General features: G+C 55.8%; 2 protein-coding genes across 3 annotated transcripts; both read right to left on the reverse strand.

Moving 5' to 3' along the window:
• Positions 1-7,090: 7,090 nt before the first annotated feature.
• Positions 7,091-16,939, reverse strand: SHKBP1 (SH3KBP1 binding protein 1). Its single transcript, XM_045531963.1, has 18 exons — positions 16,811-16,939; positions 16,533-16,586; positions 16,377-16,422; positions 16,197-16,270; positions 15,821-15,879; positions 15,509-15,589; positions 14,958-15,119; positions 14,785-14,875; positions 14,504-14,694; positions 13,775-13,890; positions 12,915-13,002; positions 12,705-12,821; positions 10,774-10,944; positions 9,655-9,810; positions 9,103-9,199; positions 7,953-8,131; positions 7,617-7,731; positions 7,091-7,498 (listed from the first exon to the last, which is right to left on the reverse strand). Exons 1-18 carry the CDS (start codon positions 16,894-16,896, stop codon positions 7,267-7,269), a joined length of 2,115 nt encoding a protein of 704 aa, XP_045387919.1. The 5' UTR covers positions 16,897-16,939; the 3' UTR covers positions 7,091-7,266.
• Positions 16,940-17,323: 384 nt separating this feature from the next.
• On the reverse strand, positions 17,324-25,755 carry LOC123624313 (spectrin beta chain, non-erythrocytic 4-like). Of its 2 annotated transcripts, XM_045531966.1 has the most exons (10): positions 25,424-25,755; positions 25,162-25,300; positions 24,987-25,071; positions 24,423-24,619; positions 23,260-23,876; positions 22,045-22,114; positions 21,151-21,443; positions 19,779-19,952; positions 19,596-19,638; positions 17,324-18,372 (listed from the first exon to the last, which is right to left on the reverse strand). In XM_045531966.1, the coding sequence occupies exons 2-10, from the start codon at positions 25,273-25,275 to the stop codon at positions 18,214-18,216; spliced, it is 1,752 nt and encodes a 583-aa protein (XP_045387922.1). In that variant the 5' UTR covers positions 25,276-25,300; positions 25,424-25,755; the 3' UTR covers positions 17,324-18,213. The 2 variants fall into 2 exon arrangements, with proteins under 2 accessions (XP_045387922.1, XP_045387921.1); XM_045531965.1 differs by having other exon boundaries at positions 25,162-25,755.
• Between the last annotated feature and the right edge of the window lie 674 nt (positions 25,756-26,429).

A 26,429-nucleotide genomic window follows, 5' to 3' on the forward strand; every position in this document is an offset into this window, starting at 1 on the left:
TTCTAATCTGGAGGAGAGTCGGAGTGGGAGGAGGACAGGGGGTGGGTCCGGGAAGCAGGGACAGGCCTTTGGCCCTCACCCGCCCCTCAATCTTGGGCACTCGGTGCCCAGGCAGGCGCCAACCCGCACAATCGCTTTTGTTGTCTGGGCTGGTTCAGCACCCCCCTTTTTGGCCGAGGGGAGCTGGGACGCCTGGCTTCCCGGCCCCACCCCTGCGGGTCAACTCCTCTGGCCTGAGTCTGGTCCTGTCCTGGGCTCACCTCCCGCTGCCGGACTCTGGGGTCCCTAGAGGGGGCTGCATCCTAGGGGGGAGACTGAGCTACAATGGGGGGAGCGGGTAGGCGGCGGCTGGACCGTGGGAACCAGACGGCTTTATCTGGCCCAGAACCCCCCTTGCCACTGGCGGAGGAAAGGCGGATGTTTTTACCTCGGGCCTGGCCAGCGAAGGCGCGCTGTGGGGGCCTCCTTTTCAGCTGTGCCCGGCCCCCAGGCCCGCGGGGCCGCCGTCGCTTCAGCAGAGCTCGGGCCTCTTGCAGCCTGGATGGGAGGGGGCAGAGAAGTGGCTGTCACAGCGCTTAAGCTGCCCCCTCCCCAAGAGCCTCCCACACCAGGAAAAGGGCTCCCAATAGTGGCTCTGCCCCCTCCCTCCACACCCATTTAGGGGACCAGGCCTTGGAGTGTTTAGCGGATTGGGATTGGAGAGAAACAGAGACAAAGACCTTCGAAGAAACAGAGATGGGGGTGGAGAGAGAGAGGAAGAAGAGGAGGAAGAGGGAAGAGAGAGTTAGACACAGAGACAGGCAGTGGGACAGAGGTGGGGGGGAGAGATAGAGAGACAGGCAGGTAAGTGAGAAAAACAGAAAGAGAGATAAGACTGAGATAGAAAAAACCAAATACGGAGTGACAGAGAGATAGAGACTGAAAAACGTAGGGACTGAGATAGGGAAAGAGGAAATAGAAACAGAGATACAGGCAGAGAGAGAGCGCGATGCAGGGGAAATGGTGAAAAAGCTGGGAGTTCCGGAGGGAGGATCTGGCAGGGGAGGGATCGCACACTCACGTCAGTGGCTGCCAGTTGAGGGACACCTGTCTCTTCCTCACACTGGGGCTGGGGCTGGGGACTGGAGGCCCTGGGGTCGAGCACCGCTGGGGGCCTGAGCACTTCTGGGGCTGGCAGCTTCGGACCCTGCAGGAGGCTTTGGAGACAGCCAGGGACTAAGTGGGGAAGGAGGGGACTGAGTCCCTCTCTACCAAACGCATCCAGCTCTGCAGCTGGGATGAGGGTTGGGGAGGGGAGTCCCCAGCCCCTCTCCTCCTACCCTCCTTCGCCCCCTACTCATACTCCACCTGGAACAACCCACCTCGGATGCAGCGGCTCCTCCTAGGTGTCTGGCCTGGGCCGCAGCGACAAGCAGCAACGCTATAAATAGGGGGGTGGAAGTCACTCAGGCCCTTAGCGCCCCACAACTCCCCAAAGGAGGGCAATGAGGGGAGAGGAAACCAAGACGAGGCTCGAGGAAGCTCAAAATAGATGTGTGACTAACTTGAGGCACTTCTCTCCGTGCTTCAGTTTCTCCATCTGCACAAAGGGAGGCGAGTCGGCTGACTTTCGAAGGGTGAAGGCCACCGCAAACTGACTTGTATTTGTCTTATGAAGTGGTTTTGGCGGTAAGATTTTATTGCAAAATAAATGATTTGGAAGCAAGATTTTTTAAGCGCGTTTCTAAGGCCAGACTGTCTGCGAATCTAGAACCCCGCCCCTCCCGCTCGTCCGGGACTCAACTGCCGTCCTGAGCCTTGCCGGCAGGTGGCGCCACTTCCCCAGACCTCAGCAGCTGGGGAGGGAGGTCTCCCCTTTGACTGTGGGTCCAGCAGGGTGCTGAGGTGGAGGGGGATACAGTCCAGGACTGGGAATCCCAAGGCCTGAGTTCTAGCTCGTTCTTGCCCTTCCGCGATGTGTGTCCTGGAGCCAGCGTCTCCTGGTCTTTGGGCCTCAGTTTCCCGACTGAGCAGAATGAAGAATGTAGCTGTTGGAGGCATGTCTAGGCCCAGAGGGTCTCAGTGGCGGAGCCTCCAGCTCCAGCGCAAGTGCGTCGCAATCAAGGGGCCCCCCAGACAAGTCCATTATACTCAGGCTAAGGGGGAGGGCGAGAGACGCAGGCGCGCGCTCAAGCCCCGAGAGAAAAGCCGTGGGGAACATCAAGAGGGGGACATCCAGCACGTGGGCCCCCTCCAGACTGGTGGGGCCCAGTGGGGGACGAAGCCACCCGGCGGAGAGCCTCCTGGACCCCCAATCCCGCCGTCTTCCCTCCTGCCTTTTCTCCAGGTTAACCCCTTCCCGGCCCCGCCCCCGTGGCGGCTCGGGTTACTAAACGCATTCCCAGAGACCGAGGCGGGAGAGGAGCCCGGGGCCTTTGTAACGGAGCGCTGGGCCACCGGGCTGGGGGCGGGGGATACTGGGCAGACTGTGTCCTTCGATCTCGTCACCCGAAAACAGGAGGGGTGGCTCTAACCCCCAAATCTATAGGAAATCCTGGATCTCTCGCCGCGAAATCACTGGTACTTCATTCAACCTGGAGTCCTCTAGTTGTAGGAAACCAGAGCATCCCCAACCCTACCGAAACCTGAGGACTCCCCCCCCCATACACACACGAGTCTCCACCAGCCCCTCCGCCATCAACCCGAGTCCACGTCTTCCTATCAGAAAATCCAACGGTCCCTTTTAGTTAATCCAGTGCCCCCCAAACCTAGTAAACCAGGACATCTCAACTCCCACATACAGTCCCTCCAGAGTCTCCCAATGTCTTTTCTCCTTAAGCACCCCAAGAAACGTGGGGAGCTCCGTTCTAGCTCGAGGGCCCCACCCATCTCTATTATTCTAGGAGAACTCAAAGCTTCACCCCATGTAGGGATCTTTCCCCGAATAAATCCCAAGAGTTCTTGGAGACTTAACCATCTCCACCACAATGGAGGGGACTCCTTCTCCTAAAAATCTCAGTACTCCCCGATTCTAACCCCTGCAAAATAGGGGCCCCTAATAAATCCAAGAACCCTGGCCTTTTCATCCCCACATCAAAGCAATGGGTTCGTAGTCCCCTAAATGCGAAAGTCCTGGTCCTCCTGGACCAACAGATGTATTGGGTGGAGGGGGCACAAGGAAGACAGGGCCGCACGGGGGCTTACCTGGCCGGGCGGCCGGGGACCACCGAGACCCCGACTGCCGGGCTGAGGTTGGGACTGGCGCTAGCGGCGGAGGCGGTGGTGGCGACAGCTGCAAGGAGCGGCAGGAGCAGCACCAGCAGGAGGGGGCGGCGGCCCCTGGGGCCAGGCCGCCGCATCGTGTCGGGCGCCGAGTCCCGCTCCGGGCGGGCGGCGTGTCCAGCGGGTCCAGCTCGGCGCGGCCCCGCCCCCCGCCCCCGCCCGAGGCCGACTCACTTTCTCCGCTGTCCCCGCCGCGCGCTGCGAACTTCCCGCCAATCAGAGCCCTGCGCCTGCAGAACCCGCCGCGCGGCCAATCGGGAGGCAGTAGGGGAGGGGCTAGGGCACAGGTGCGGGGACTAGGGCGCCCGGCCTCGACTTCTCCAAGCCGTAGGGGAAATCAGATCAGGAGCTGGAAACTGACTCACTGAACCCTCTTGTGAAGCAGAGGCCCCAGTGTGGGGGTGCTTACAAATGCGAGGGATGCGGCGGCGGTTGCAGGGTGACCTAAGCTGGACTCTCTCTCGCAGGCCTCATCCCTCCGCTAACAGTTCTGGAAGAATTCGGTCAGAATTTAGCTCCCTCGCGGATGTAGACGCTGGAAGTCCCCATGGGTGCCCACCTTCCACGCGACAGACTGAGGATTCTGGGGATGGAGAGCTAATCCTACACTAGGCCCCAGGTCCCGCCCGTCTGAGCTTAACTTCACACTGGACCTTCCCAAAGGATGTGTCCCTTCTCGAAGCTCTGTGCTTCGGAAGTTCCACCTTCACACATCTGCAAAAGCTTGTTCCTCAGAAGCTCTGCCCCTGGCTCACAGACTCCGCTCCCAAGGGGATCCTGGCTCTGGCCCCTCCTGCATCCCTCTTTACTCCCTGGGTGCCAGACTCCCTTCCCTGCCTGAATCTTTAAAGGCTTCCAAGAGCAGCCTCCCACCACCAGAACTGCAGACTTTAGAGAGTGCTAGTCCTCTCCTTGACTAAGAATCTCCACCATTAGGAGCCCCAAGCCACCGGGGGCCTTAAACCCCATCCACACTCCCTTTAGTGGATTCTGGGCTCCAAGCCCTGCTCAAACACAGCCCTCATATAAGTACCGCGAGCTAACCGATTGCGCTACTGGAGCTCCGTCAAACACAGCCTTCAAACTCAGAGTCTCAAGCCCAGCTCCTTCCCTTCATTATAAATTCAAGGCCACACCCTCTTTTCTCTGAATTACAAACTCTGCCTCTCCTCTCCCCAATGCTCCGCCCCCGAGCTTCAGACTCCGCCCCCTAGGCTCACTGTTATCCTCTGAGACTCAGGCCACACCCTTTCCCACAGAGAATTGGGAGACGGCACCACACTTGAGATGTCAAGCCCCACCCCGTTCGTGTTTGCCCTGCTTCTGGGGTCCAGGGTCCATCTCACACAGCAGTTTGATTCTTAAGGTTTCCAGTTTTGTAGCGTTAGCCCCGCCTCCCAGTGGATCCCAGGGTCCACCCACACACGGTACTAGGCCACATGCCGTCACTGCAGGGCCCACCCCGACCAAGAACAGCAACTGATCCAGCTTCACACCATCCCCGACTCCTGCTCCCTCTTCCAGGGGACGGTGTGCAGGATAGAGGAGGAACCCCTTCACCCCCCCCTTAGGGTGAGACACTCAGCCACACTCGCACCATTACTGCCACCTACAGCAACCCATACCTCCATCCCATACTGACACCTAGACCTTCGGGTCCACCATCGTCCAGGGACACACAGCCCCTGGAGCAGTAAGGATGGCATGAACCACGCCATTCACTGGCATTCATTGGCTGTGCCTGCGCGGTGATGGAGTGCCCAGCTCTGCCCACTCAATGTCTCTGTCTCTGTGTCCCTGTCTTTGTATGGCCCCCAAGACCCCTGCTCACATGGCCCTAAGGGGTAACATGTCCTTGACCCTTCCTCCCCCCCCCTCCTACCCTGAGGCTGGAGCATTTGCTGGGGGCGCTGCCGAAATTTCTTCCTTCTGCCTGGGATCCAGGGCATCTTCAATGCTGGTTGCTAGGCAACAGCCTCTGGCTCACCACTGCAACTTCCGGTCTTGGCTTCCCCTCCCCCCAGATTTTAGAGTCCCCAGCTCCCAACCCCTTCCTATCAGTGTCACTATCTCCAGGGTCGTGTCTGTGTTACCCCTTGAAGCCTAATCTGATTTCAACCCTTCAGAATCCTTCAGAGTTCTAGACCCCTGGCAGTCCACAAGTTTTCTTCCCACCCCACCATGCACACACACACAGTGTTATCCCCAGTATGGAAAAAAAATTCCAGCTCTTCAGTGTTCTAGATTTGCTGACATTCCAGATCTCTTTCTCTCCTATTTCTAGAATTATCAGCATTCCAGACACACCAGTGTTCTGTGTTCTGGATTCCCAGGCATGGAAAAAATGACCTCAATATTCTAGATCTGTGAGCATTACAAAACACTATTATATTCTAGATTTCCTGACATTCCAACCCATCCTCCCACATTCTAGAATTTCTAACATTCAAATATCATGCAGCATTCTGAATATCCTGAAAAAAAGAAGTCTAGAGTTTGAGATTCACAGCCATTCCAGAACACCCAGGTTCAGAATCACTCACCTTTTAGGTCTCCCATTTGTGCTCCAGATTCCCTGATAATAAAGACCACCCCCTGCCATTATGTATTTCTTAGAATGCAAACAAACCTCCTAGTGTCCTAAAAGGGTTGACAGTCTCCAGAATATCTCCCATTCTCTAGATTTCTTACTAATCCAGATCCTTTTTATATCTTATAATTCTCAGCATTCTAAATATCTGGCATGCAAAATATTCCTACTGGTGGAGAGTCACAGGTATGAACTCTCCTTGACCCTCCCCTCTTCTAGAATCAGTGACTTTCCAGGTCCTTTTGTGAGTGACTTCTACAGTTTGGATTCTATTATGCAGGGGAGAACCTTGACATCGTTAATCCATTAGCACTCCAGAGTATCCCTGTGTTCTAGATTTCCTAAGATTCTAGACCCCTCTCCACTGTTTCAGAAGCTCTAGCATTCCAGAAACTCTGGAATTCTAGAAGCAGCATATTCTAATATCCTTTGTTCCCAGTCTGGCCCACTTCCTCTCCTCTTTGTCAGCCCAAGGAAAAGATGCAGAAAACCTCCCTGAAGAAGTGCCACATGAACAGGTATTATTTGGGGGGGGAATCCCAAGGAAATCAGGCTGGGGAGGGCCAAACCTGTCCCACACACCTTCTCTGGTGTGGACAGGAAAGGGGTAAGGAACTGCACAGCCAGGAATGCGGGGTGAGGTGTTTGCAGTCGTGAGGTTTGGGGTACAAACGTAAAGGTCAACATCCATGTTTCTGCCTACCGTAGCCTTTTAACCCTCTGTGGGGTAACCGTGTCCTGATTCTCCTTTCAGGAGCTCCTCCTCCACTCTACCCACATGGGGCTGGCCCCACCTCCTGGCTTGTGAGGGCACATGACCCGAGCTGGAGCAATGGAAGTCCTTGATCATGTCAGCCATAGTGATTGGTTCAGGGATGGCCATCTGACTCAATTCGAGCCAATGAGAATCAGTCTTGTGATTTTTGCTGCTGCTAGAGACAGAATCGTTGCTAAGGAGCTACACGGAGTCATCCTGCCACAGAAGGGAGAAAACCTTGCCTGAGAATGATGCATTCCAGAGGACAGCAACATGGAGAGATGGAAGGATATTCTAGATGAGTGTTGGAACCCCTGGAATCAGCCATGCCTGAAGCCAAAATGTAAGCCAACACATTCCTTTTCTTTGCTTAAACCAGAAGAGGCAGATGTTCCTGAATTTACTGCCAGGGAACTGGTTGGGTCCCACATCTCCCCAACCCCTTCCCTGGAGGTCCCAAAACCTGCTAAGCATACAAGAGATTGTTGGCAGTGAGGACTTTATTGGGGAGGATGACTTTGGCTTCTAGAAAAGAGGGAAGGTAGGGACCTAGTAACAGTGACTCCAAGGAGGTCCTGGCCCTGAACCCAGGGCTCCAACAGGAAATAGGGAGGCACCCCCAGGACCAGGGTATCCAAAGGCACCATGGCAGCTGTGTTCAAAAGGAAGTTTCATTGAGTTTCATCTTGGGAGGTGTGAGGGGAGCCCCAGGCCCCGTGGAGGGCCGGGGGGCTGGTGTTGGTGGCCGTCGGGGCTCCGGCCCACTCCGCACCAGTTCCTGGCAGCGTTCCACGAAGCTGCCTCCACCACGGCGCCGGGCCTCAGCCTGTGGGGGACTCGGGCTCCCACGGTGGCCAGACAGGGAGGTGTTGCTGGAGGCTGAGTGGAGACTGAGGGGGTGAGGAATGTCAATGCAGATGATCACGGGGCAGCTGGGCTCCCACCCCCAAGAACACCAAGTTGTCCCCTCTCCCCCACTGAGCAGAAGGGCAGTGGAGTTGTAGCTACCTGGTGAGAGAGGTTCGGGGCGAGGGGTTGGGGAGAGAGCCCCGCGAGGGAGCCAGTGGGGCCAGCTCGCACTGCTCCAGCTGCTCCATCAGCTCTTCCTCTGTCAGGCCACCTGCTGGGGGGACAAGGAGGCAGGGTCAGGGGGTGAGACAGGTCACAGGGCAAGGGACAGGGGTCGCAGTGCAAGCATCAAGGGCTCAGATAGAAGGAGTGCAGAGATCAATGGACTGGGGCCAGAGGGTAAGAGACAGGGGTTGGAGGGCAGAGAAGGGTCAGAGGGCAAGGGCTCAGGAACAGAGGTCGTGATGGGACCAGATTGAGGCGGGGCGGGCGTACCAGGGGCCTGACCGAGGCCGTCCATGGCGGTGGTCAGGTCCCACATGGCCAGGCTGCCATTGGCCTGGCCCGTGAGCAGGTAGCGCCGAGGCCTGGAGCCGAGCCGCCGGGAACCCTCACACTCGAGCACCGTGAAGGCGGTTGTGGGCGAGCCGTCCACCGAGCGCACGGAGCACACCCTGGGGGTGCAAGCGGGGAGGGTCGCCCTTCCTGATCACAGTCCCTGCACTGTGGCTTCAGCTCTGGCCCCTGCAGTGGCCTTCCCCATCCTTATCCACCCCAACCTGCTTTCTTCTTGAGTTCCAGTCTCAGAGGTCCAGTACCTCTTGGACATCCCTGATTCCACCTGTGTCCCATTGGGGCCTCAGAATTCTCCCCAAATCTGTTCTTCCCTGTCCCATCCCAGGGAAGGCCCAAGTTGTGCCCTTGGGGCTTCCTGGCTCCTGTCAGCCTCCTCACACCTCTCCCAGACTCCCTCCTGCCCTCTCTCACCAGGCACCTGTCCCAGCCTCCTGCCTGGGCTCCCAGCCTCCTCTCTCACCTGCTGGTCATGCCCCGCACAGTGGCCACGGCTCCCCAGGGCACTCAGGGCAAAGGCTCAGCTCTCAGCAAAGGCTCTCAACGGACAAGGCCCCGCCCACACCCACAGTCCTGCGCTCCAGCCCAGGACCTCAAGGCACGTCCCTCCTCACGCATTTGGCCCTTCCCTGCCTTTGCACATGCTGTTCCCTCAGCCTGCTACACCCCTTTCCCCCTCTTCTCTGTTCCTTCCTATGTATCCTCCAGGTCTCTGTTCAAAGTTCCCTCTTCAAGAAAATCCTCCCAGGCTCCCTTCCCAGCTGGAGCGAGCACCTCCTCTGGGCTTCCTGCCCCCCCATCCCACCCCAACCCCTCTGCCCATGCCCCCACCCCAGGCCTGACTGCACTGGGCTGTCTCTGTCCGAGACCTGGCACAGGGGCAGCTTCTTCACTCCCACCCACGCTTGTCACACCTTTGACACCTCCAGCCCCAAACCCATAAAGCCTGTCCTCCTTCCCAGCCTTTGCTCTTTCACTGCCCCTTGGCTAGGACCCCTTTCTGGCCTCAATGACCTGGCTGGTCGCTTGCCTGCTCCCCTGACCACTCTCTGTTTGACAGGACAGTCCTCACCGCTGCCCGGTAGACGAAAGACGCACGAAGAGCTGGCTGGCGCTGGGCACCACCTTCTGGATGAACACTTGCTGGTCATCCCGCTCGCCGTAGGGGCCTGGGCCAGGAAGGGGTGGGGGTCAGGGCAAGCCAGGACCTTGGGCCTCCAGACCCCAAGGCTCTGGTCTCCCCCCACGAACCCTGTCCCGGACGTAGGTCCCACCCCCAGGCTGTTGGAGTTGGGCAGAGTCAGGGAAGACAGGGGCTGTGACAGCCAGTGGAGTGATCAGCTGCACATTGGTGGGGTGCATCTGGGTCAGGGGGCAGTCAGGAGGAAGGAATAGGGGTAACAGGGGTAACAGAGTTCAACAGGGGCCAGTAGAGGTCAACAAGGGTCAGGTGGAGGTCAGAGGAGGTCAAAGGGGTGAGCAGTCAATGGGGATATGGCCTAGGTGGCCAATGGGGGTCAGCTGGGTGGATGGGTGAGGCCCACGAGGGCCAGGCAATGGGGTTAGTGGGGGCCAGTGGGAACCGGGCAAGTCAGTGAGGTGGTGGCCAGTGGCCAGTTGGCACCGATGTCATTGCCAGCACTGCAGCCGCCATGCCCGTCTGCCGACTCCAGTGCCAGGATCTTGAAGGAAGCGAGCGGGGTGGAGCCCGGCTGGGTGGAAATCATGCCCCGGAAGCGGGTCACAGACCAGGTCCTCACGTGGTTGTTGTCGGCACAGACTGAGGGGCACGGGGACAGCAGGGGGTCAGGCCTGGCCGTGGCACCGGCATCAACACTGCCGGACCTTCCCGAGCCCCAGGACAACCCCCTTTCAGAGGTGTCAGGTTCAGCCCCTTCTGAATTGTTCCCTTTTGGAGAATTCTTTCTTCCCCGGAACTCAAAAGGGCCAAAAACACTGTTGGCTCTGACTACACAATTGTTCCAGAGCCTTATGTCGCCTTACCCTGTCCGCTGCCCCACCCTGGTCCTGTTCATCCTGTCTCCTGGCTGGACCATCGCAGCAGCCCCTTCCTGGACTCCCTGCTCCTGCCTTGTCCCCACAGTCTGTCCACCCCTCCCAGCCAGGTGGAGCCTGGGAACAACTGAGTCCAGTCATGTCCCTTCCTGCTCGGAGCCCTCCTGTGGCTCCTGCCCCATCACCGTCACCGCCCTGCCCTTGTCTCCTCCCTCTCTTCCCTCACTCACTCTGCTCAAGGCATGTGGGGCTCCCTGCTCTTCCTCAGACACATCTAATATCTTCCCATCTCAGAGCCTTTGCAAAGCCTGTTCCTTCTGCCTGAATGCTTGTCCCCACCGACCTGCGCTGCTCAAAGGTCCTTCCTCAGACAGGCTTTCCCTGAACCGCCCCATCTGCAGTGATCTGACACTCTAGCCACGCAGAGCTTCATTTTTATTCATGGTCCTTATCATTGCCTGACATTGATTTACATTTTTATGTATTTATTTATTGTCTGCCATCCCCACTAGAACGTCAGCTCCTCAAGGCCAGGGATCTGGCCTGTCCTGTTCATCACTGTATCCCCTATGCCTGGCACACAGTGGGTGCTCAATAAATGTTTGTTGATTGAATAATTCTCCCTGGCTTCATAAATTCACTCTCCCCCAGACTGGTCTCCCTTATGGTTTTTTCTCACTTCTGCCATTACTGTCCCAGAGCAGCCCTGTCCCCTGGCAAGGCCCACCTGAGATGAGGTGCTTCTCCGACAGCATGATCTTGGTGACAGGGCTGCGGTGCACGGTAAAGGTCTGGAAGAGCTGAGGCCCCGAGCCCACCGTCTCAGGGTGCTGCACGATGACCCGCACGCCCCCCGAGCTGGTGCCGTAGGCGATCTCGATCCAGTTCCCACTGTCACCTGGTGGGGGCCAAGGAAGAAGAGAGGGCCTGGATCAGAGAGAGACAGAAACCAAGGCAGAGAGAAAGAGACAGACAGACCCAGAACAGAGACAGAGTCAGACACCCAGGAGAGAGGGAGGGAGATAAGGTGGAGAAGAGAAGTGAGATGGAAAACAGGGAGACAGAGGCTCACAGCAGAGGAACAGGGACCCAGAGATGGAAGTTAAGACAGAAACAAAGCTAATAAGAGAGGGAGGAGAAACAGACAACTAAAGAAACACAGACACGGGGACCTGAGAATCTCAGTCACACTGATATAGAGACAGAGACAGAGAGAGAAACAACTAGAGAGAAAGACAGGAAAACACAGAAAGAGGCCCATAAACAGATGAGAGCAAGACAAGAAAATGTCGCCCAGTGTGTCTGAGGCGCTTCCAGCCCCGGCCAACTTTCCATAGGGGGAAATGATTTGTGACTGTCAGAAACTTAATGGGCCATTTTAAGGAATGTGGGGAGGTAAAATGTGGTTTCAATATTTTGTGCAGCCGTCAAAGGCAGTGGATTAGGGCTGCCACAGTAACAGGGACGGACACTAAACTGAGGGCGGGTGAACAAAAAGTAAGAGACAACTGAGATAATACACCCGATGCTATTTATGAAAATGCCAAACCACACCCACAACACTCACTTCATAAAGACACACACAGATGAAAAGGTAGGTGTCGAACACGCTAGAAGAGTGGCATGTGTGGGGAGGGGGGTAGATGGGCAGGAAAGGAATAAATAAATAAGAAAGGGGCTTACATAGAAGAAAGGACAATGTGGCATGAAGTTAGGTGTATTAACTTATTTCTGCTAGAAAAAAATGAGCTGTAACCCCTACCTCATGCCATATATAACAGTTCATTTGAGACGGAACAGAGATCTCCGTGTAAAAGCTAAAACTATGATAAAGCTTCTAGAAGAAACACAGGGGAGAATCTTTGTAACTTAAGGTAGGTAAAGATAAATTTTAAGATACAGAAAGCACTAAAAAAACAACCATTATGCTAAGTGGAAAACTAAATACAAAATACATAAATACTAAATACAAAATGCTACCTACAAAGAGTCACGTACCATATGATTCTGTTTACATGAAACGTCCAGAATAGGCAAACCCACAGAGCTAGAAAGTAGATTAGTGGTTTCCAGGGCCTGAAGGGAGCGAGGGCTGGGGAGTTACGGCTAACAAGTAGCGGGTTTCTTTTGGGGGTGATAAAAATGTTCTGGTATCAGATGGTTGCACAACCTTGTGGATAGACTAAAACCCACTGAACTGTGTACTTTCAAATGGTAGATTTCATGATATGTGAATTACATCTTGAAAAATCCCCAAATCAACCTCTTCTGCATTTTCATGCCAAGAAAAAAACCAAAAAAAACTGTCCCAAGAAAGAGCACAGCTTCGTCCACTGCAAAACATGTGTCCTCTTTCTCTTTGTTTTACAAACATAAACATGTTCTCCCCAACCACAGAAATGGGAAAGAAACATAAAGATTAACTACTCATGGCCCGTTTTGCTCCTGGTGGAGAGGCTGGCCACGAGGAAGCACCTAGAACAGTGCTTAAATGACACAAGGGGTGCTCAGTAAAGATTTGTTGAATAACTAAATGAGAGCTGAATCTGTCCCTGCTCCTATAAATCCCACTGGGTCACACTACTCAAGTGGAGGGACAGCTCGGGCTGGGGCTGGCGGGTGACAGCAGGGTGGTGGGGGAGCCGGGCCACAGCTTACTGGTCTTGGGGGTGAGGTAGACACTGAGGGCGGTGACCCCGTCCTCTGCCGGATCCCGGTAAAGCTCGCTGACAAGGAGGTCATTGTCCTTCATGCGCAGGGGGAACTTCTGCACATCTGGGGTGGGCAGGGAGAGTGAAGCAGGTTTGTTCAAGGTGTCCCAGCCTGTGTCCCTCCCCTCCCATTTCCCAGGTGCAGGCTGCTGCTCACCCACGTAGTAGATGGAGCCGTTGTTGCAGCCCAGGAGGAGGAAGGAGCCTGCCGCGTCATAACTAGTGATGGGTTGCACCTCCTGGACCTGGGGGCAGGGCAGGCGGTAGCCGGGGAGACCCCCTGCCTTTGCTTCCGCGGTGCCCTCTCCCGGCACGCGCTCCCCTGCCCCCGCGGAACCCACCCGCGTCTCCCCAGCCTCCCCGCTCCAGGCCTGTTCCCACCTCTGTCTTGTTCCCATTCTCCTGTGGGCCCTTTTGTGCATCTTTGTCTGTCTCTTGGCCTCTTGACTGTTTCTGACATTCTCCTAATTCATCTCCATCTCTCTACGTCCCTTCACCTACCACAGTCATTTAGTCTGGTTTCCCTCTGTCCACCCTTCTCTGTCAACTTTTTCTGATTTCCTGTGCCTATTTCTCTGTTTTTCTCCATCTTTCTCTCTCTGCCTCTCTCTCCTAAACACTCACACTTTAGTAGGAGAAAAACAACACTGTAGATTTTTTTTTTTACATTTTGGACACAGCTTGGGGTGGGTACAGAGAAAGTGACGGACATTTGCTTGTCTCCTTCCGGGTTCCTGCCTCCTATACCATCTCCCCTCTCTGGCTCCCCCACCCAGGGCCTGAAGAATCCTCTTTCTTCTTTCCAAACCATCCATCCTCATATCAGCTCTGCAGCCCTCCTTCAGGAAGGCTTCCCCGATGCTCCTTAGGCCTTTATCACAGACATCCTCAGGCTTGGACCAACTGCTGGGGTCTCCAGCTCTCTCCAGGGGGGTTGGGGCAGAAGGGAACCCCTTCCTGGGTCTGGACACTCTGGAAACCTGGGAAGGGGGCAGCCAGGCTGGCCAGAACTCTGACCTGCCAGTGCTTGGTGACAGCATTCCACACCCCGATGCGCCCTGTGTGGCTGGTAGCAATGAGCTGGTTCCCAACGAAGAACAAGGCCTCCACGGGCACCCCCAGATGGAAGACTCCTGCAGTGGGCAAGGAGGGCTTAGCCAGGACCCTTTCTCATGGGGGAGGAGAGTGGTGGCAGGAAGAACTCCAAAGCCCAGAGGATTCAGCTAGGCTGCGGAATCCTCAAGGGACAGAAGATTCCAGCAGGAATTATACAGGATTTGAATGCGCCAGATTTCTGATGGGGTGTGGGATTTATAGGCATATGAATTCTAACATGGCTGAGATTTGCAACAAGGCAAAAAAGAACTCTAATGGTGGCAGAGGATTCTTGTAAGGACTGAGATTTGTTTGGGGACAGATTCGTCTAATAAGTCAGAAATTTCTAAAGGCAACAAGGATTCTAACAGGCCCTGGGATTCTACTGGCATGGAGCATTCTAACAAACCAAGGAGATCTAACAGGGCAGGGAATTCTGACGGAGGAGAGAATTTTATGTGGGTGGATTTTTTCTAACAGGCCAAGGAATTCTAACAGGACATGGAATTCTGAAGGTTGGTGCATTCCAATGAGGCAAAGAAATCTAATGGGGCAGAGAGTTCTTACAGGTTGGAGAATTTTGGGGTGGGTTATTTTAACAGGCCACAGAATTTCAAGGGCAGAGAGTTCCGGAAAAGCCCAGGGTCATACCTATCTCAGAGCCACCACCTTCTGCCTGCAGAGCCCACAGCAGGATCTCGCTGCCTGTGGCCGCTGCCACCATCTTGTCATGCTCACCCAAAGCCCCGCCAGGCACCCGGGCTGTGAGCGCCAGCCGCTCAATGGGCCAGTCCAGGCGGGGGCTGGAAAACACCAGCTGCCAGCCAGAGGCCTCCTTCAGCCTATAGGATTGGGGGGACATCAGCAAATGACACTGCAAGCCCTCCCCATCAACAGGGCTCAGAACCTCCTGCCAGCCCCTCCTCAAGCACCTGTAGCAGACAAGAAACTGGGTATAGGCCACAGCGATCCAGTTGTGATGTCCACACACCAGGCGCACCATCCCCGGCTCCTCTGGTTGCCCTTGAAGGGGAAGAGTAGGGATCAGGGCAGGGTCACAGGGGCCGCACTAGCTGCCTCATTCTCCCAGAAGATAGGAACGTACCTGAGGGGGACGGAGGGACCTTCTCATCCAGCATTCGACCCAGCAGCCCTGCATTGCCCAGGTTGGGGGGCATCGTGTTGCTCCGTCGAACAGGGGCCGGGCGTCCCCCTACCTGCTGGGGCCCCACCAGGCTATGCCGGTTCCGCCGCTTCACTGGAAACACTATAGTGGGGATAAAGGGCAAAGTAACAATAAATGTCATCATGGCTGTCACAGGGATTACAGTCAGGAACTTCTCTTCAATATTTTTTTCCTCCATGCAAAGAATGCCAAGTCTTCCAAAGCCTCCCTACAAGAAAATCAAACCTGGACTACAACTCCCATCAGGCTCTAGGCAGGCTTCTGAGCCTCAGGGGGAATTAGCTGGCCCATTGCCTCATGGGAAATGCTGTTTCCTACTTTCTTTCCCAGCATCAGTCCAGGCATTTGATAGAGAACTACGACTCCCAAGTCTCAGGGCTCACAGTACAGGCACACCAGGGGAGTGTGCCTTATGGGAAACGTAGTCTTTAGCCCACCTCGTCTCCCCTCCATCCATTGGGAGTGCCCACCTGGTGGGGGCAGGTAACCATTGAAGAGGACGTTTCCACAGGAAGATCGGTCCAACTCCTCCCGCAGCTGCAGGCGACGAACTGCAATGGGAGGACTCACAAGCTGGGGCTTAGAGGGTACTGAGGCAGACCCCTTTCCCCTCTGCATCTCTTTCTCCAAAGAATACCAGCACTTCCCTCAGACCCAGGGCTAAATCCAGTGCTCTCAGCTCTAACCCCACCCTCTTTCAGGAGAAAGGGGGAAGAGACAGGTGGCGTGTCTAGAGAAGGGTTTTCTATTCAATAAGGATGCTAATTGGGGCCCCCACTTACCCAGAGGAGTGAGCCCATAGAACTGGGCTTCATGGAGGAGGCTGGAACCGTGGACACCCCTGGGTAGAAGAATTGATTAGGGGTCAGGGTCTGGGGTGTGGGAGAGAGCAGAGAATTCTGAGGAGGAAATTTTCAAAACTGCACAGAGAATGTCAAGGGGTAGCAAATTCTGACAGGATCAAGATTCTAAAAAATAATGATATGGGTGGTGAAAATGTGTGTGTGTGTGTGAGGAATTTTGAGGACATATAATTTTAACATGATCAAGGTTCTACATGAGAATTTTAGCAGTTTGGAGCTTAAGTGGACATTCTGAGCAGGAGAAAAGACTTCTGGGGGTGAAAAGAGTGGGAGACTCCCCTTCATCCATGCCAACCTGGGGTCCAACTCTTTGGTGCGCAGGAAGTTGAGGATGGGGGCGAAGACGGTGGGGTCCCTGTCGATGAAGATCTGCGGGAAAGTGGGGCAAAAGATGGACGGGGCAAAGAGCGGGACTGAGTGGGGGTCATTCCCCTCCTCCCACCGGCCGCCCCATTTCAGCTCTTGCTCTACTCACTGCTCCGGTCTCATCTTTCAGAGTCGAGATGCGTCCGCTTAGAAGACTGCAGGAAGGGGACAAAGCCCAGGTGTCATGGGCCGGAGCGGTCTCCCCACACTCTCCCCTACCACACCACCACCCCCACCCTCGCCCCAAACTCGCTCTCCCGATCACCTGGAAAAGAAGGAGTCTGGGATCCAGGTGAGAGTCTGGCGAGAGGTACTGAATCTGGGCGGGGAAGGTAAGCAGATGCAAGTGATGATGGGGAGCTAGTGAGGAATGCGGCCCCCTCCCGTAAGTTCCCTTCCCTCCCCCGGCGTTTTTCCAGGTTCTGGCGCCTCCAGCAGGGGGCGGAGCAACCCTTGATGGACAGGGCTTCCCCCCAGGAAACGAGGGTACTCCCACCCTCTCCCGGCCTCCGAGGTGAGGCCTCAGAAATCTCCCACACTAACCTCTTGCCTCCCACGTTCAAATGAATCACTTCCCCGGGAGGCCCCCGACTCGGGACCCCGTCGGCTGCAGTCGCCGCCGCAGCCATGGCCCCCGGACGAGCCGGCCAGCCTGCACCCGCTTCCGGGTTTGCATCCTGACCCCGCCCCCACCGCGTGCCCATTGGACCAGAGGTTCCCAGAGCTGCTGTCGATTGGACAGAGCGTTTGCCCGTCGCAGTTAAGTTCTCCACCTCCTTAAAGGGGTTCGCCTTTCCTGGCCTGGACGGAGCGGACCTGGCGGCCCCTTTGAGGAAGTTTACGAAAAATAACAAAATACTCCCCATCCCTAGGGTTCCCATTTTAGGTATGGCGCTTCCTCAAGAGGCCTTGTGTTTAGCCCCAAAGTTAGTCCCCATCAAGGGGTACATCTAGATGTTCTCCGCAGCCTCCATTTCCCCGTTTCCCCGCACCACAGCCCTCGCGTCATTCCTCCCAGACGCAGCCCATGAAACGCAAACAAACCAGAATAGACCGTCGAAGCCAAAAGGTTTATTATAGGTACATACAGTGTGCGCCCGCCACACTATCCCACACCCCCAGGCCCCAGCGGCTTCTCCAGGCGGCCATGGGGGCTGCCCACAACTCGGTCCCCCCACGCCCCAGGGAGGTGCTCCAGCCAGAAGCATGCAGGGGGAGGGCTTCCCCTCACCCCTCCCCTCATGAAGTGGCATTTACAGCTGGAGGGGGGAGGAGAGAGGAAGACTTTGAGCTTTGACGCCCCTCCCATTAAAAGCCTTCGCAGATGCGGGGCAGGTGAGGAGGAGGTCGACATTTTGCAAAAATAAACTAAGTCAGGAATTAACCGCATGGCTCTGAGGCGGCGGAGTGCAGGGGCGAGGGCCCCTTCACTCCTCCCTCCCAGACAGAGATCAAGGCAGCATTGGAAGTGAGGTAAAGGCGGGGAGGGGGTGTCCCCTCCCTACCCCCTAGCACCCTGGATGGTCCAGGGGACCTCACCAGCGCCCCCGTGCCCATCCCTAGGGCGGAGAGGGGGGCAGGAATTATCGCCCCCACCACCCCAGCTTCTTGGGGCAGGATCTGTGGTTTGGGGCAGGGAGCTTGGCTCAACTGGCCCCCTGCCCGCCCCCACCAAGCTCAATTATTGCATAAAAATAATGGAGCCCCAGCACCTGGGGTGGGGGGTGGAGAGCGGGAAGGGGCCGAGATATGGCTATAGGGGCAGCAATCTCCCCACCACTTCTTAGGGTGCAGGAGAAGTCCCCTCCTTTCCAGTGCCCGTCATGGCGCGTCCGCAGTGTTGGAACTAGGGGCTCCGGCCCAGCCCCGCAGAAGAAAAAGTGTCTTTGTGCCCACAGTGCGAAAAAGAGAGGCAGGGAGACGTGTCAGGCCCTGGGGGTGAGGAGTCACTTCCGGCGCCCGCTGGCCCTGCGCTCCCCGACCTCCCTCTTGGGGTTGCCCTCGTCTGTGGACGAAGTGGTGGGTAGTGTCTGGCCCCAGCGGGCGATCTCAGCATGTTCCGCCACTGACGTGGTCACAGCCTCCAGCCAGCCATTCATCTCCTCCTGGAGGAAGAAACACGGCACAGAGTCTGTATTTGGAAGAGAGGAGCTCGAGCAATAGATGAACCTCAAATCAGACTACCCTCTCTGAACATGGTTCCTCATTTATTAAACAGGGATGATGATGATGATGATGATGATGATGATGATGATGCAGTTACATAGCACTTACTATGTGCCAGGCTTTGGTCTAAGCACTTTTGTGGATTAATTTACTAAAACCTATGCAATAGGGTTAGATATAATTCCCACTGCAGAGATAAACAACAAAACAACAATAATAATATAGTGGTGTTTCTAGAGCACTCACATTTACTAGGCCCTGTGCTAAGTACTCTACATGTATCAATTTATTTAATTCTCACAATAACCTTATGATAAACTATTTTTATCTCTATTTTATAGAGATGTAAAAGAAGGCATGAAGTGAATGAAGGCCTACTTCATAGCCTCTTGTGAGGATTGAATGCGATAAGTTTTATTACTCTCAACATCTCTTCAAACCACCTCCATGCTTGCTCCTCCCCTTAGTCCCAGTCCTGAGGCTGCCTCTGTCACCCTCCTCTTTCTCCTCTCCCCACAGACCTGCTTGGTCCAGCCCTGTGTTCTTCCACTTGGGACTTTATCCTGGCCACCTCCTTAGCTCCCCAACTCTGCTCTCTCCCCTGCCAATATACCCTGCACATGGTAGCCAAAGGGATCTTTCTTACGAATCACTGCAACCTTCCCTGGCTCAAAACCCTACCATGGCCCTCCAGTGCCCTTAGAATAAAAATCCAACCTCCTCCAAATGGCCCATAATGCCCTGACAGATCCAACCCATGGGAACCTTTCTGAGACCGTCCTCCTCGAACTCTGTCCTCCAGCAGTTAACCCTCTGCAATTCTGCACCTCTGGTCCTCTGCACTTGCAGTTCCCTCCACCTGGATCACCCCTTTTAAACCTAACTCCTTCGTCCTATTTTTCCAGTCTTACCTGAGTGGCCAAGGGAAGGAGTTTGGACTTTGTCATCATGGTCTCCAGGCAGCCTCCCTTAACCCCTTCCCACTCCCCAGGTTAGGAACCTCTTCTGGGCTCTCACTGCCCACGGACTTTCCCATTATGGCCCTGATAACTCTGGCCGGTGAGGTTTCCTTTCCACAGCCCCATCACTATGGGCCAGAAGTCAGCCAGCCAGGTCATTCCTGAGTCCACATAGGGAAGGCAGGGAAAGGACCAGATCTCACCTCATCTTTAGCCTGGAGCAAAAACTCGCTGCCATCTTGGGTCCTGCAGGAAGGGACACAGGATTTGGGGGATCCGGGGAAAGGCCCCGCTCACCCCCCCACCGTCTTCCAGGAAAGCCAGGGTCCTGCTGGGAGAGAGAAGCTGGGCCTTGGATCCCTCCCTCCTGCCCACTGGGGGCTCACTGGAGCTTGAAGACATGCTTCTTTTTCTTGTAGTCACTAGCCACCTCACTGGTGGCCTTGTGCAGGCTGAGAAGTGGCTCCCCACCGTGTGTGCTCCCAGATGCCGGACCCTTGGAGTCCTTGTAGAAGCCCAGCTCTCCCTTACTGAGCACACAGTACAGGCTCACCCACGACCTGGAGTGACAAGAAGGGGCTCAAGGCAGAGCTGTAGCACTGTGCCTGAGTACTCTTCATTAACATCATCATGCCTGAATCTGCCTGAGCCTTCCCGTCTCTTGGTCTTTGCCCTAATTGGGCCGTAGGCCTAGGATGCTCTTTCTTATGGCTGCTGCTGAGCCAAAGGAGCCTCTAAGTCCCTCAGTACCAAGCCTTTGCCCAGGCAGGCCCCTGCTGGGGTTGCCCTTCTTTGTCCCCTCTCATATTAAATTTCCTGAAGGCAAGACTTAAACCATCTCCTACATAAACCTTTGCTCCATTTATTCTTCCCTACTCCTCTATACCTCATAGAGTTCTCTCAAGGAAGATCTATTGGTCTAGTGTCTGAAACAAGGAATTCCTGTCTCCCCATCTAGCCAAATTCCTCTCTTAATACTGGAGGAAGCCCTCCAATAGCAAAATATACTACGTGCCCTTGTGTATTCCCACCTCGGCCTAGATACAGGGAAGAAAGACCACCACCAGACCCTATGGGCAAAATCTTAACCTGCCCTGCCCACTCCTCATTTTGGGTCTAGGCCTCACTCCACTCCTTGGCCAGTGCTACCCTTTCTGGCTCCATCTGTCCCCACAGTCTACCTCCCAGGTGGGTAAAAAGAGGTTGAACAACCAGAAGCTGGACTACAAGAGTAAACACACCACAGCTAGACCCCCATTTGGAAACAAGAGATTACTGCCCCCGCCCCCAGCTCCCAGAGTTTGGGCTCTGCCCCTTTTCAGACTGTCCAGATTTGAAACTTTAAGGACGAACCCACCCTACTCATTGGTTGGAAGAGCTCTCCGGGATCCACCACAAGCCATTGAAACCTTCTAGACTAGACTCCACCCCCAGTCTGCTATTTAGCCAGTCAACTCCTGGATTGGCTGCTGTGAGATTTGACATTAGGTCCCAATGTATTCACTTTCAGAACATTTTTGCCCCGCCCCCATGTAAGCCCCACCCACTCAGCAATGGGACTCTACCTTAGTCTCCGCCCCTCCTGCTCATTGGCTGGATTCCTTGATGTTGAGTCCCGCCCCCCGCCCCTGGCCCCACCTACCCACCACTGGTGGGAGGTCTTGAAATTTAGCCACGCCCCCTCCTCAGGCCTAACTATTCACTCATTGGACACTGGAGCTTGGGACCCGCCTTCCAAAGCCCCGCCCACGCGCTCACCGGTTGGATGACTTGCGGTTAGCGTCGAGCTCACGCTTGCGCAGCAGGAAGCCCTCGTGCTGCACTGTGTGAGTGGGCGGTGGCGGAGGCGCGGGAGCCGAGCCGCCCTGGGCCGGGGCGGAGCGCGAGCGCCGGCTTCCCCCGCCCTCACCACCCTCTCGGGGCCGCGGCCGCCGTCTCGGCTTGGGCCGGTCCCGCGCCCGCGGCCGGTCCGGCCGAGGTGTCCGCTCAGGCGGCTCAAGCCCGTTGGGCAGGCGGCCAGGGGGAAGCTCCCGAGGCTGAGGCAGCGACGGCTGTGTGAAGGGAGGGGGAAGAGGGGTGCTGACCATGGGGTGTGGGGGCCATCTGTCTGGGGGAGCTCATGGGTCTGGGGTCCCATCCATCTGCGGGGCCATCTGTCTTGGAGGCGATTATGGAAGGACCTCAGGGCTGGAGTCCAACTCTTAGGGGCCCCATGGGTCTTGGGAGTGAGTCTGTCAGGACTCGTTTGTTTAGAATCTCTTGATGGTGGGAAGAGGGAGCTAGATTTATGGAAGTGGGGGGTGCTAGCAGATGGGTGTCCCATCTGTCTGTAGGAGGAATCTGGGCCTTCCTTCTGCGTGTGTATGTGGCCATCTATGAGGAAATTTGGGACCCCACTGGGCTGAAGAAATATGGAGCCCAGGACAGATGTTGGGAGAGTCTGGAGTGTCTGTCTCATGTCGGTGCCCCGTCTTTCTAAGGGAGAAATTTTCCGACTCTGGTGGGGGTCATGTGGGGCCCCTGAGAGTCCATGCTGTCTCTGCAGGAGACAGGAGGATGGGTCCAGGGCTAGCACTGGTTGTTTCTGAGATCCTTACTCCTGCTCTGAGAAGAGGGGTCCCCATATCCCACCCATCTGGAGGCTCAACTTACCCCAACAGGGAGCCCTGGGCTGGCCTCTTTCTCCTGCAGCTGCTCCACAATGTCAGCCAGGGTGGCCTTCCTGGTGGTCGTGGGGAACAGAAAGACCCAATGGAACTAGAGTGTCTTCTCCCAGGAACCTGCAGGAACCTGCCTGGCTGGACCGAGGAGCCTCCTCCACCCCTTAGCCTGAAATGCCAGTCCTCCCTTCCCTTCTGCAGCTGTCTCAGATGCTGGCCTTACATACCACAGGTGTTTGGGACATGTCTGCTGAATGGAGAACTGAACCTTTCTCCCCTTTGAGTTTTAAGCAGCACAAAGAGCAAAATGCAATATGGTACCTTCAGCCTTTGAACATACTGCTGCCTTTCTCCACCCACCCCTGAGCTCCCAAGCACCCCCCCGCGCGCGCGCGCACACACACACACACACACACACACACACACACACACACACTTCCCCATCCCAGTCCTAATCATTCTGGGTCATCACTGTCTGGTGACAGGTCTGTTTCTCCCACTGGACTGTGAGCCCCATGAAAGCCGGGCAGGGACTGTTTAAGTCACCGCTCTCCTCAAGCACAGAGTGGGGCACTCAGCAGATGTTCATAAAAGGGTCAAGAAGTCATTGTCTCCTGACCAAAGTCCTCTTTCTGGAGACACAGCTGATTGGCCTATTCTGCACCACACGCTCTGGTTAACTCTGGATTCTGAAAGGCCTGAATTCCAGTCCTGGTTCATTCAAGCTGAGTGACTTGCCCTCTTTGTGCCTCAGTTGCCCTATCCATGTGATGGAGATGACTACAGCCCCCACTTCATAAGGCTGTTGAAAGAAATTGTGATAAAGGGTCTTCTTTTTTTTTTTTTAATCAAGGAGGTAATGGTTCCTCCACTAGCCCAGTAAAGAAACTAAGATGCAAAGAGGACAAAACCCCAGCCCAGAGGCACCCAGGGGACTTGATGCACGTCAGAGCTCAGTGGCTGCGTGAGAACCTGCCCTTGGAGGAAAACACTCTGCCTTTTCCTCCAACAGGAAGGGCTGCCTCTGTGAACAAGGGGCATATGTGCTCCCTCTTTCAGCTTCAGTTTAGCCTCTGCAAAATGGGTTCCACGATGGTATCTCCCTCCTTAGGAAGTTCTGTGCCTGAAGCCCCCTCACTGGGCCTGAGCGGCTCTAGGAGCTCTGCGTGTGCCCCTTCCCTCACCCCCTGGTCGCACGGCCCCTCACCCTTTGGCCACGTCTCTGGTGGGCATCTCCTGTTCGCTGGACTCCTGCCGCTCCAACCGCCGCTCCCGCCGTTCGCGCCTCCGCTCCATCTGCTCGTAGCGGCCCAAGGTAAGGCTGTGTGCTGCCTCGTGCTCCGCCGACCCCTGCCGCTCGGGCCGCCGCCTCCGCGCAGCCTCCTCGGATTGATCGGCGGACTCCTGCCGCTCGGGCCGCCGCCTCCGGGGCAGCTCCTCCGCGCGATCAGCTGACTCCTGGCGCTCTGGCCGCGGCCGGACCTGCTCCGCCACGGCGGGGGCCCCGGGGGTCTCTGCTGCGTCCTCTGGTGCGGCCGGCAGGGTAGTGGGCTCCACCCTCCCAGGGACCTCCGGCAGCCGGTCAATGCGCGGCTGGAGGCGCTCGGGCTTGAGCTCCTGGCGCACATACCCCACCCGGGTCCGCACCTCGGCCGACAGCGTGTCCGAGGCCCGGCGGGCCAGGGGCTCCAAGCCCCGCTCATAGCCCCCTGGCCGCAGCAGGGGCGCCGCCTTGGCCGCCAGTTCCGTGGGGTCCCCGAAGAACTTGCGCCCCAGCAGCGGCGTGGGTGGCTGCTTGCTCTGTTCCGCCTTGAGTTTCTCAATCTGGGGACCGAGGGACCAGGGTCAGGTTGGAGGCGTGGGGGTTGGGGGGTGAGGGAGAGGTCCGGGAGGCCGCTCTGGGTTTTCTGCCTCACCACTCAGCTGTCCGGGGCTGTGCCCAAGCTTTGCTCTCTGCCGGAACTCAATTCCTATTCTCTCAGGCAAACACCTATTGCTTTTAAGAATCAGCTAAAGCATCGCGTTCTCTGGGTGCCCTCCGGCCCCCCACTTCCTCCTTTCTGAATGCCCCACCCAGGACCTTAAGACTTTTCATTGTAATAGTCTCTTCACCTCATTCTTCAAGTCTCAGGCCAGACTCCCTCAGGCCAGGACAAGTGTCCTGCATCTCCCCATCTCTCTTCCCCCATCGCATCCCTGATCACTCTGGACTGTCACTGCCTGGTGACAGTTCTGTCCCCCTGCCCCACTGGGAGCCTAGTAAGGTCTGTCTTGACCCTCAGTCAAGACTTAGCACCAAGTCCAGGCATGTCTGTCCCATATAGAGGGCTGGGCAGTGGAGGGGCGGGGGGCAGGATCTGGGGAGCTGACCGTGGTCAGACGCCGCAGAGAGCTGAACCTCTCTTCCCAGGCTGCAGCCGCTTTGCGGAAGGCCTCGTGTCTCCGGATAAGCTGCTCCACCTCATCCACGCTGCTGCCCAGCTCCCGGCTCTGTAGCAGTGGCTCTTGAGCTGTCAGCCAGGCATCAGCCACCACCGCCTCCTGGGCAAACTGGTGCACCTCCAGCACTGAGGGGAGGCAGGAGGGGTCAGGGTGCTGGGGACACCTGGGCGCCCTTCCTGGGGCAGTGGCTGTTTTCACTGCCCTTCCACACCCCTCTGGCTTCCCCTATCCCAGCCCTGATCACTCTGGGCTCTGCAGGAATGACAGAGGCTGGGGCTGTCTCTGTGGGCACCAGCTTCTCTCCTAGGCATCTGCCACCAGGGATACAATAACAAGGCAGACCCCTTGTTTACCCTCCCAGCCCTCACGTTTGCGTCTGGAGACCCGTGGGCAGTGTGCAAAGCATGCTTGTGTCACCCTCCGGGCCTTGGCTGGGCCTGCTGGCGCATGTTCCTGTGCCTTGAGCCATGTGTGTCTAGGGCCCCCACTCACTCTGCTGCAGCCACTCCCAGTGACGGTCCCATTTGTCCGACACCTCCTCCTTCCTGGTTCCCAGCTTGTCCAGCTGTGCCTGAATCTGGGAGTGGTGGGTGGGAGGGGAGTCAGGGGTGGCTCCGACCCCCAATGTGCCTGGGTGGCAGAGGGGGGCCCCCAAGCCCCTCCCCACCTCGTCAGCCATGGCACTCTTGCTGAGCAGCAGAGAGCGCCCCAGCTCCTGGCAGGCAGTCAGCTCGGGCACCCGTGCCTCCAGCTCAGTCTTCAGGCCCTGGTGGTAGTTCATGAGCACCTCCACCGACGACACGTCCCTGCAGCGGGTGGCAGGCAGGCATCTCAGCCACAGGCAGCCTGCCTGGGCCCGCCCATACACGCAGCTCCTGGTGTACCCAAACCCCTGACGCTGGCATCCCGCACCCTCTCCAGACACCTACCTTCTCTGACCAAGTCCTGAGGGTCCAAGGTTCTTCACTAATTCAATGATTCCAACTTTCCAAGGCTCCAAAATTTCACACTTTTGTGATTCTAACCTTCTAGGATTTCAAGGTCTAAATTTTCTAATTTTCTATAGTTCTGAAGGTTCCACTAGCCAACGATTCTAACTTTCCAATTCTGTGCTGTCCAATGCAGTAGCCACAGACCTGCATAGCAACTGAGCTCTGGAATTGTGGCTAGTCCGAACTGAGACATGTTCAAGTGTGAAGTGCACACCACATAGTGAGGATTTAGTGTAAAAAAAAAAAAAAAAAAGAACGTGAAATGTCTCATTAATAATTTTAATATTGACCACATGTTGAAGTGATAATCGTTTGGGTCTGTTGGGTTAGATAAAAATGTATTACTAAAATTAATTTTCACTTGCTTTCTTTTACTTTGTTAATGTGGTTACAAGAAATTTTTAAATTATATGTGTGGCTCGAGTTCTATAACTATAGGACAGTGACATTCTAAGCCATCATATGTCCAAAATAAATTCCAAATTTCTGAAGTTTCCACTAGTTGGTAATCATAGCTTTACAGGACAGTTTGAATGTGTCTCTCAAATTTTATGTGTTAGAAACTTAACCCCCAAATTCATATGTTGATAGGATTTGGAGGTGGGGCCTTTCAGAGGTAATGACCATTAGAAGAAGTCATCCCCATGATGGGATTAATGGCTTTATAAAGACAGGAAGAGAGACCAGAGCTAGCACACTCCCACCCTGTCACCCTGGGATGCCCTCTCACCCCGGGATGCCCTCCACCATGCTGTGACGTACCACAAGGCCCTCACCAGATGCCAGCACCATGCTCTAGGACTTCCCAGCCTCTAGGACCCCCCAGCCTCTAGAACTGTGAGCTAAATAAGCTTTTTTCTTTATAAATTACCCAGTCTGCAGTATCTTGTTATAATAACAGAAAACTGACTACATTATAAGACAATGTGTCCAAACTTATTTC

The sequence above is a fragment of the Lemur catta genome, chromosome 19, assembly GCF_020740605.2.
Source record: "Lemur catta isolate mLemCat1 chromosome 19, mLemCat1.pri, whole genome shotgun sequence".
Classification (NCBI taxonomy): Eukaryota; Metazoa; Chordata; class Mammalia; order Primates; family Lemuridae; genus Lemur; species Lemur catta.

Bases quoted from the DNA above. Each gene is read 5' to 3' on its own strand.
- SHKBP1 (XM_045531963.1), bottom strand. From the start codon at position 16,896: ATGGCTGCGGCGGCGACTGCAGCCGACGGGGTCCCGAGTCGGGGGCCT. The intron at 7,732-7,952 runs GTACGCCCGCCC...TTGTCCCCCCAG, and splicing joins CGGCCTCGGTCAGGCCCCTG to CAGGTGGCCTGACAGAGGAA. The intron at 7,499-7,616 runs GTAGCTACAACT...TCACCCCCTCAG, and splicing joins CCCCGAACCTCTCTCACCAG to TCTCCACTCAGCCTCCAGCA.
- LOC123624313 (XM_045531966.1), bottom strand. From the start codon at position 25,275: ATGAACTACCACCAGGGCCTGAAGACTGAGCTGGAGGCACGGGTGCCC. The intron at 24,620-24,986 runs GTGAGTGGGGGC...GCCTCCCCTCAG, and splicing joins CTGGGAGTGGCTGCAGCAGA to TGCTGGAGGTGCACCAGTTT. The intron at 19,953-21,150 runs GTGAGCGCGTGG...TTGTCACTCCAG, and splicing joins AACCGCAAGTCATCCAACCG to GTCGTGGGTGAGCCTGTACT.